Consider the following 9769-nt stretch of genomic DNA (forward strand, 5'->3'; position numbering starts at 1 on the left):
TTAAAAAAAATCAAACAAACAAAAACTAAGGTGGGACTCCCAGGCTCTCCTTCTTCCCTGGCCTCTGGAAAATCCGGCTGGGAGGACGCGGGGGCGGGGGCAGGTACCCGCTGGGCCGGCGCCTCACGCAGCGGCTGTCATGGCGGCCACAGCCTCTTCCCTCGCGCCCCCCCGCCCGCCGCCCGGCCCCAGCGCCATTTTGAGCATCGTCTTTGCTTCCCTGTCTCAGTCCCGCTCTCCTCGCTCCTCCTTCTCTCCCTGCAGGTCCAGCGCCTGGCGACGCTGCCGGTCCTCCCTGGGCTTCTCGCCCGGCTGCTTCTCGGATGGTCCCCCAAAGCCCAGAAGCCCCCGAGTCCATAGGTGTCCCGGCAGCGCCACATTTCTCAGCTGGCCTCTTTTCTTGCCCACTTGGAAGCAGTTACCATCCCTGGGTGCGGGGCCCTGCTTCCCGAGAAAATCCCCGACTCCACTCCATTCCTTGGAGAGCCACCTACAACTCCCAAAGAGGCCCGGCTCAAGCCCCAGGCCTCTCGTCCCTAGGCTTCTTGAGTTCAGAAAAAGGCCCTACACCGGCTTCGGTCATAAGAAGCAAGAAGTCTAAGGAAGCCCTTGGATTCTTCCCAATTCCAGGAAACTTCTGCCCCCGCCACGACCCCAAAGCCTGTCCCCAGGCTTCCTCTCCTTGCACCCTCCACTGTTGGCTGTATACTTTCTCCCTCCACCTGCCCACCTTTATTTCTAAGCAGAGGCCCCAGGACCACCCGCTCAGGACCAAAGGCCCTCTGCTGAGGGGCAGGGAGGTGACCGAGCTTCCTGCAAACTCCCGACTCTTGCCGGAGCCGTGGGCGAAGCGGCCATCAATCGGGTCACCTTTGTACCACCCGGACTTCGCCGGCCCAGGAGGCTTTGCTGCCACATGGGCCGCTGAACCGAATCAACTTCGCACAGGTCCTGGAGGGGTGAGGACCGGCCTTGGGGCCGCGGGGAAAGAGGTTAAGTCCCAACACAAACACTCGTTTTCGTATTATAAAGACATTTATTTAATCTATGAAAATAATGTACAATAAATACTTTCCCCTTTTCCTATTATTAAAGAATTTTAATAAATAATCTACAGTCTAAAACATAAAAAAGAGGAAAATAAGTCCCTCTAGTTATTTTTAAGAAAGTCCCCCTAGAGTTTAATTATTCCTGAGATTTCATTGGAAGGAGTCTACCAAACGGAATTTTTCTGTGTGAATTTTAAAAGATGCCCGAGTGCCCAATATTTTAGAAGAAGAAAGGGAGTGGATTAAACGCTAATTCAGTAATACCTGAATTTTAGCAAAACACATAAGTCTATGCGACTGGGGGTGGGAGAGGCTCGATTTTTCCAGTAGATGACCAAGGAGCGCGGGGGTGGAAAGGACCGGGAGGAGGAAACGGGTTAGGGAAACTGCAGGTCTATGGCACAGAGCGTGCTGGTGAAGAAGTCCAGCTCTTCCTCGGAAAAGGGGACGGGGCTGTCGAGAGAACCCTGCAGGCTAGGGGAGAGGCCTCCGGATAGCTGGAGACAGGAGTCGGCCGCGAAGAAGTTAAGGTCAGGAAGGAAAGGCGAATCCTGGCGCTCCGGGAAGACATCTTCTGGCAATGGTCCCGGCTCCGGCCTGCCCGCCCCGCGCAGCGCGCAGCCAGGGCTCGGCGCGCCCGCGCCCTCTAAGCCACCGGCTAAAGGCCGGGGGTCCGCGGCGCTTAAGGCCCCCGGCACCACCTCCGGCGGGTGAGAGCAGGCTTCCCACGCCGCCCGCGAGGCGGAGGGGCCGCCCGGGCTGACCGCGGGCTCCTTGACAGGGTCGCCGGTGTCCTCCAGGGCGCCCGGGCAGGCAGGCTCCCCATCCGGCGGCTCTCGGTGCTGCGTCTGCCGCTTGTGCTTCATGCGCCGGTTCTGGAACCAGACTTTGACCTGCCTTTCGGTGAGATCCAGCAAGGCCGCGATCTCGACGCGGCGTGGCCGGCACAGGTACTTATTAAAGTGGAATTCCTTCTCCAGTTCCAGCAGCTGTGTGTTGGTGTAAGCGGTGCGCAGCCTGCGCGCCCCGCCGCCACCAGCCTCCGGCAGTCCCAGGCCATCTGCAGGGAAAACAAGCTGGGCGTCAAAGCGGGCCGTGTACTCAGCCCAACCTTAGTTCTGACTACCCCATCCGCCAAAACCAGTATCACCTCTCCCCTTCCTCGCCACCCCACCCCCGCCCCCACCCCACAGCGGCTCGCTTTCACTGCTTTTGGGTTTTCTTCTCTCCCTCCCTAGTCGACAGCCCCGGCCCAGGTCACGGCAAAGCATTCAGAGCCGCCCACGGGCCACGCAGGGGGCGGAGAGCCGCTCCCTTCGGCGCCGAAACCTCAGATCCCCCCTCCCAAGCCCTCCCAGTGGACCCCTCAATTCGGAACTTTCCAACTCAACCGGAGCGAGGGTCATAAAGATTGTTCTTCACCCCTCTTCCTCCCTAGCTCTGAATTCTTCCTCTTCTCCTAGAGTTGGGGCAGAAAGGACCGAATCTTTTTCTGCTTCTAGAGTCTATCCCAGCAACAACATATTCATTCCCCTACACAGATACGGATGAAAACCTCAATCAAATCATTTTCTTCTAGCAGAAAAAAGGCGTTTCCCCAACCAGCTTTCAAAATCAGCTGTAGGGAGAGAGAGAGAGAGAGGAAAAAAAAAAAGACGCTGGCAGCGGCCAGGCCTGTCCCCCAGTGCGATATTCTTCTTCCCCATCCCGGGAATGGACGGGGTAAGGAACCCCAACAGGCTTGCCACCTTTTTTTTTTTAACCCCCTTCCACTGATTTTTCTCCCCCTCTTGTAGGGTGTCCCTCACCCCACCCCCACCACGCTTACCGACCTGCAGGCGATCCGACCCCGGAGGCCGGGACAGCGGAGGCGGCCGGGGAAGGAGACGTGGCGGATTGGCTGGGTTTCTTGGCGGATTTCTTCTCTTTCATCCAAGGGAACTCGGGGGCCGGGGGGGCAGCGGGGAGCAGCGGCGGTGGTGGCGGCAGAGCAGGCCCATCTTCGGCTCGCTTTTGGCTTCTGGGTCTCTGAAGGGTGGAGGCGCCGGGCTGGAGGCTGGGGAAGGTTTGCTCGAAAGGAGGAGGAGGAGGAATTAATGTCGACTCCTTGATTGATGAAGTTTGAAATGTCTCCAAGACAGCGGGGAAGGAAGTCAGACACTCGGCGAGCGATGGCTGGCTGTTTATAAACCCAATCTCCCTCTCAAATTCAAAATTCATGGCTTTCAATGGTGGGGGAGGGGGCTGCTGGGGGGGGCGTCAGGAGGGAGGATCGGAAGGGACCCCCCCTCCTGCCCCCCCAAGATTTATGTAATGGAGCGATTTTGGGAGGGGGAGATTTCAGTCTCTCTCTTTTTTTTTTTTTTTAATTTTGGGCCTTTATATTTGTATATTGCTGATAAATACAAGCGTATGGGGACTCTCTCTATTAAACCCAAGACTCCGGCGAAATTACAGGGAATTCGTGGTCACGGGACCGGCCTCCGCCAATCGCTCGTCTGGGCCTGGTGGAAAACAGAGAGCATTATTTGCTTTAATTGATTCAAAAACACCAGAGGACCATGACCTGGACACCATGAGCCCCCATTCCTACACCAGTGCCTCACACGCTCTCTCCCCAGTGCCTCCCTTTCTCCAGAAAAGCTAGAGAAACCACTTCCTCATCCCTTTCGGAGGTTAGAAGGTTTCAGAAGCTTGGAAAAGAAGAGACTCTAAGGGAGAAACCTTCCTCTTTTCCAAATGTTTTAATAGAGTAATTTAAGGCTTTCCTTACGTGGCTTACGTGGCCAGCAGCATCCTCTTCCCTTCTCCCCTTCCCCAAGAAAAGATGAGTGAGGATCCCTGCGTTGGAGGAAGAGGGAGTCGAAAGAGGCTTCCACTCTTTGAAAAAGGTCAGTGTTAAGGTGCAAATAAGAAAGAGATTTATAATCATCAGCACCACTATCCCCATGTTAACCCTCCAAAAGCAACAGTTAAATCTTGGGAAATGGACAGGAACTCCCAGGCGGACACATAAGAGTGAGATGGAGCATGAGGGGCATTTTTGGGCCTCTGGCCTCCATCGCTGTGTGGCCTGGGTTCTCGTCTCTGCCCAGTGTTTGCAGCACTGCCTCTTCCCCTTATGTCCCCCTGCTTTCCTCACTTTCAGGCATCCATGCTTCTCTGTGACACCCCTCTCCCCCCGAAAACAAGCAGAGTCTAAGATGTGCATGTACCCACTCAAGCCTCAAGCTCATATCTGTATCCATATCCAGGGACATGAACAAGAACTCAGGTAGCCACTGATTTAACTTAGAGCAGTCTCAAAGTTCAGATCAGCGTATGTGTGTGCATGAATGTGGTGGGGAGCTTTTCCCCTAGGACAAAGAGACTTTCCCTCCCATTTTTGCCATTGTGCTATTTAAAAAAAAAAAAACGAAAGAAAAAAAAATCCCTGACAAGGAAGAATTCCCTGAAAATGGTGCGGGTGGAAATAATGACCACTGAGATGATATTCCATTTCTGGCTCCTGAGGGGAAATGCTTTTAAAATTTATTTTATTTTGAGGAGACCAAGATAGTCTGAAGTTTAGAGTGTTGTAATTTACTATAGAAAGAGGGCACAAGACTCTAAGCCCCAAGAAATTGGTGGGAAACTAGGCCTCAAAGCAGAAAATGAAAAGTCGATCTGGGGGAAGATTTTTAAATAAGTGGGTCAGAGGGACGGAGAGGAGATGAGGCGATCAATCTTAGCCCCCTGACAGCTCCCTCCGATTGCATCAAAGAATTTGGCTCTTTGGGAAACCAGAGGGAACAGCCAAAATTTCACATCCCTTAAAAAGGCCTGGGGGTGGGGGTGGGGGTGCAAAAGAGAAAGGTGATTCTGGGAGAGCTGGGAAACAGATGGGAAATGGGGACAGAGGGAAAGCGCTAAGTTGGGTGGAAAGTTTGCCTGGAGAACTCCCACGGCTCTGGCCTCCCCTCCCCCTCCTCTCTCTCTGCAGCCCAGCCAGGAGAAGGCTGGTTAGCAGAGAAATGGCAACTGAGCCCGGAGCTGGAACTAGAAACTTTCTGTCAATGTAACATCTGCATGGGTGGTGGTGAGTATTTAAAAAGAAGAGCAGAGAAGTCTGAGTAGAAGCATGAGGGTGGGGGAGCGGAGGATGAAGAAAGGGGAGTTGGAGGTGGGGGCTGCAGGGACCAGGGAGGCATGCTCTGGAGGGCTGAGAACAGAGAGAGCTACTCTGACCTGGGCAAAGTGGCCAGCAACAGTAGTGTGCAACTCGGCTCCAAATAAAACGATTATTGCTATTTAGAGGTGTGGATGGGGCATAGAAGAATCCAAATAGTAAGCAGCGTCTGGAAGTCATGCAGGGAGGCCTGAGAGTGGATTCTCCCTCTGGCCATCCCCTTGAACACCTCTGAAAGTTTAGCAACAGCTTCTCCAGCTGGCTGAAGGATCCAGAGCTTATCTTGGGCAACTCGGGCAGAGACTGTCCCTGCAGGAAATACAGCTCTCTCTAACCCTTACTGACAGATTTTATGGCCAGATTAGCAAACAGCGGAAAACTTGGGTGTTAAAAGGGGCCAAGAGAACCCTCCTTCTCAGAGACATCTCTCCCCCGCCCCCCTGTCCTGCTGTGAATTTTACAGCAAGGATATTTTACCCTCGTCTTTGGCTGCTTTAGCTGAGCGCCTGGAATCTTCCAAAGAGAAGGATAGGGAACACCAAGCCAAGTTGGTTCTTATTTTTCTTGTTTGCAATTCCAGCTCCGAGCCAAAGCTCTGTTTTTCAAACTTAAGCTAAATTCTCTTTCTTGGCCTCTTTCCTGCTAGATAAATAAGCAACCCAACCCACCCCCAGAATCAAACATGGTGTTTCATCTAGTTATATCATTCAGAAAATGTTATTCAGGGAAGAAGAGAGAAAGAGAAAGAAAGAAAAACCCTTGAGCGTTATTTGATCCCAATCAAACTTTGCACGCTCTTATGCCTTTAAATTATAGCCTGACCCAATGCTAAATTGCTTGCTGCTTGGATGAGCGGAGTCCAGTTAAAATCCTACTTGGTGGTGGGGAAGGGGGAGGGTGTAGAATTCAGGTTGCTTTTTTATTGTTATTTATTGTTGCATAAAGACTATAATTACTAACCTTGGACTGCCAGGATGCAACATAAAAATGAAAATCAGCCCTCGCTTTAAGGCAGGGCCTGGAACGATTCTCACTCCCCCACCATGACTACCACCAAATATATGCTCCTAATTAAGCAATGCAGGCACATCGCTTACAATTAGAATTATGCAGCTCTTCAGCAAGCAGCCATCGCTTCTCTTTCAACGAATTAGCTCCATATTTCAGCCGCCCTGTCTTCTCGCTCTTATCGGCTCCAGCGACTCGGCGGTGACATTTCATCTTTGACAGACCCTCTCTATTCTCACTCCAATGTGATAAAACTTTTATGGAACCACGACTAAGAAATGAAGTTTTCCCAAGGATGGTGGAAACAGAGCCGCACTTTAGCCTGGGGACCGTTTTATTTACGCTTAGATCCAATAGCTTCTCCCACCCTCCTCTCCCCTTTCTCTGGCAGGGGAAATCAAACGTGCTTCCCCTCCCTCCGCCTCGAGTTTTATTTAGTGATTTAATTTTACTTAAAGTTTGACCTGAGAAGTCTAGGCCTCAGATTTTTTTTTTTAGATTAATCATTTTTCTTTGTTTTCATTTTAGACCCAATGGTGGTTGGGCTTCGGGTCACGTGACATCTTCTTTGTAGCTCCGGAAGAGGATTGCGAAGAAGTTTAGGTTTCGTGGAAGAAACCGTAATCTGCCAGATTTTCTTGTTGGTAGTGGGAAGGGGTGGGGGGTGGTGCATGGAGGTTGTGGCCAAAGGCACTAACAGACAAAAGGTCAACGAATGAAAAACCTAGAGGCATAGAGGCCAAACAGAAAAACCTACAGAGAGCACCCAAGAGTCCCCCTTACTTCTCCCAACTTGTCACTTAAACCACAGCTAAAGAAGTTGGCAAAATGTTACAGGCTCTTATGAGTGAGAAAATGGTATTTAAACTTAAGACATATCAAGGGGGAGACCGGAACCTGGGCAGTGGACAAAAAGGCCAGGGAAGGGTCTTTAATGTCCTTGTCCTTCTTCCCTTGGGGGAAATTTGGCAGTCAACAGCCTTGCTCTGCTATCTAAATTGGACCACCAGGACAAGATAAAATTGATAACAGAAAGTTTATTCAAGAATTGTTTGACAGACAACCCTTTTAGGTAAGGAAAAAAGTAACTACTGAAGAACAAAGAAAGTTCCAAGAGGGAATTAACTCTAGTTCTACAAATTCAGGACTATACAGTGACAATCAGGAGCTGAGTTCATGCCTTTTAGAACTAATTACAATTGCTCATAAGTACGAGTGTAACATAAATCTACAGCTCTTTTCTAGAGTACAATAGTAACTAAAATAGCTGGTTTTACATGACAGGAAACACAATGTCCTTTATAACAAGTAAATACTAAAAAAGTACAATTTTTTCCTTTTTTTCCCTCATATAAATACATAATGTAGGGGGATAAATAATACAAAAAAGAAAATATCTTAACAGGCTATAACCAATAAATATATATGAAAATGTTCACTAGAACACACGCTTTTTTGAGCAATGCTGGACTTCTGCAGGCCCAGACATCTCTCACAGTTGTTTTTACATCCATTAAAATGTAAACTCTAAGTGCAACAAAAGTGTCCTGTCAGGAGGCTGAGCAAGGCACGCAAGCCCTGCCCAGCCCCTGCCTGGGACAGACAGTTTGTTCAAATATACCCTGTTTTCACGTTAAGTCAAGAGAGCAACAGAAGAAAAGAAAAGTATAGAACCTCGCATCACCAACTGCTTTCTGTGGAGAGAGGGGGATGGAGCTGGAGCTGAGATGGAGGCAGCAGAATGGGCAAACCTTCAGTCCTAACAACCTGCCTGTCCTAGCCTACACATTTTTCCTTAAAAGAAAAAAATATATAATTTATAATATAGGCAGCTCTTTCAGGATCTCTCACCATCCCTGAGCCCTCTAAAAAACTGTAATTGATGGGGGTGGGATGTATAGATATCAATGTCCTAGAGCAGAAAAACCTGGGGCTAGAAATGGAGGGGGTAGATACCTCAATAAACCTCAAATAAATGGGAACAAATTTGAGGTTTTGGGAAAGTTGGAAGGGAACGTGCTTTGTGCCCTTTGGGTTTGAAATGTGTTTTCTTGTTTTTTAAAGGATAACTGAAAAAAATCAAGATTTGGGGGGAATTACCTACAAAGATGTAAGGTAAGTCCGTTGGTTGGTGATGGCCTAGCCATCTCGTCTGGTTTGTAAAATGTGCTTCTCTGCCTCATCCTATCTCGTCTTCCTCTACCCCACTCCAGGGCGTGGAATTCCAACTTGGTAGTGCTGGAGCCCTGGGGTTGACGGGGTCATCTCCAATCTGCTGTGGATTCCTTTCCGATGGGTTGGCAGGCAGATGGAACAAGGGGTGGACTTAAAAAGCAATCTCTCAGGCCAGGGGGAGGGGAAGGAGCTCGAGGCCGGTTCTGACCAGGAAGCCTAACTACCACCTTCCTGGTCCCTCTTTCAGACCTCCAAGCTGCCCCCCAGATCTCCACAGTCTCCCTCTTCCTCCCCATCTCCTAACTCTCGTCCGCCTTTTCCCATCACAGGTGTGTTAATTTGGGCGCTTCTTGGATTCTACCCTGAGGAGGAGGCGCATGGTGAGAGGAGAGGTCTGTGTAGGTGGGGTGGGGGTCGCAGGGTCCGTGGTGCTGGCTGGGCGCCATAGGGGGCGCCCCGTTGTAGTCCAGGTTCCCGGAAGGATGATGGGAAAGGTGGTTGAGGCCATAGAGGGAGGGGCCGGCAGGGGGCGGCAGCGGATCCGCGTAGCCGCCCCCGCCCACATACACCGGACTGCCCTGCATGGTGGGCGTCCCGTAGGCGCCCCCGTTGGCTTGGAGGACGTGCGGCTCATACTCGGGCGCCGGGGTCGGAGGGTACTTCTGCGGGGCGCTGCAGCCTTTGAGAGGGGGCTGGTAGTTGGAGGGCAGCGCGTAGGCATTCTGGTGGGCTTTACCGAAGGCGGGTGGGGACGGGCTCTCGTAGCTGGGGGTCATGGAGTGTAAGGCGTTCATGAAGCCGGCCGTGGACTGCATGGGCTGCGGGGGACTGCCGGCTGGAGATGGGCCCCCTGACGACGAGGCCAGTCCCTTGGCCTTCTGGTCCTTCTTGTACTTCATGCGCCGGTTCTGGAACCAGATCTTGATCTGCCGCTCGCTGAGGTTCAGCAGGTTGGCCATCTCCACACGGCGAGGCCGGCACAGGTAGCGGTTAAAATGGAACTCCTTCTCCAGCTCCACCAGCTGCGCGCTCGTGTATGCCGTCCGCGCCCGCTTGGACGCCGCCGACCCCGGGGGGCTCTTGTCCCCTCCCCCGCCGCCACCGCCCCCGCTGCCACCACTGCCGCCGCCACCGCCACCGCCGCCGCCGCCGCCACCACCACAGCCCTCTGCTGGATTCGAGGGGGAGGGGTGGGAAGGGGAGAAAATGAAATAAAAGATAATTACTGAACACGCCGAAATTGAATGCATCGTTTCTTAATAAATCCAGGCCTGGACTCAGAGCCCCCGCCGCCCTCCCCTTCGCGTCCCCGCCTCCTCCTCACTCCCCCACCCCACCGCCCGTCGCATTAGCGGACACTCTATAATAG

At 51.9% G+C, this 9769-nt stretch overlaps 2 protein-coding genes and 1 long non-coding RNA gene across 16 annotated transcripts in view; 1 reads left to right on the forward strand and 2 right to left on the reverse strand.

The window, feature by feature from the left end:
• Positions 1–1016: 1016 nt before the first annotated feature.
• HOXB2 (homeobox B2) lies at positions 1017–3526 on the reverse strand. Its single transcript, XM_008013015.3, has 2 exons — positions 2882–3526; positions 1017–2109 (listed from the first exon to the last, which is right to left on the reverse strand). The coding sequence occupies exons 1-2, from the start codon at positions 3267–3269 to the stop codon at positions 1427–1429; spliced, it is 1071 nt and encodes a 356-aa protein (XP_008011206.1). The 5' UTR covers positions 3270–3526; the 3' UTR covers positions 1017–1426.
• On the forward strand, positions 1891–9520 carry LOC103243615 (uncharacterized). 6 transcript variants are annotated; one of them, XR_501144.3, is made up of 8 exons: positions 1891–1999; positions 3872–3940; positions 4198–4323; positions 5032–5127; positions 6754–6845; positions 8290–8340; positions 8730–8792; positions 9414–9520. It is a non-coding gene; the product is annotated as an uncharacterized lncRNA (long non-coding RNA). The 6 variants fall into 6 exon arrangements; XR_012088923.1 differs by lacking the exon at positions 9414–9520 and adding an exon at positions 2629–2771 and having other exon boundaries at positions 1922–1999; positions 3801–3940; positions 8730–8834; XR_501148.3 differs by lacking the exon at positions 9414–9520 and having other exon boundaries at positions 6754–6865; positions 8730–8834.
• Positions 7243–9769, reverse strand: part of HOXB3 (homeobox B3) — a 55796-nt gene continuing 53269 nt past the window's right edge. For all 9 annotated transcript variants that reach the window (XM_037993533.2, XM_073005397.1, XM_037993534.2 and 6 more), the window contains one exon: positions 7243–9571. In XM_037993533.2, coding sequence (XP_037849461.1) covers positions 8724–9571 — 848 coding nt within the window. In that variant the 3' untranslated portion in view covers positions 7243–8723. The remainder of the gene's footprint in view (positions 9572–9769) is intronic.

Source organism: Chlorocebus sabaeus, chromosome 16, assembly GCF_047675955.1.
Source record: "Chlorocebus sabaeus isolate Y175 chromosome 16, mChlSab1.0.hap1, whole genome shotgun sequence".
Classification (NCBI taxonomy): domain Eukaryota; kingdom Metazoa; phylum Chordata; class Mammalia; order Primates; family Cercopithecidae; genus Chlorocebus; species Chlorocebus sabaeus.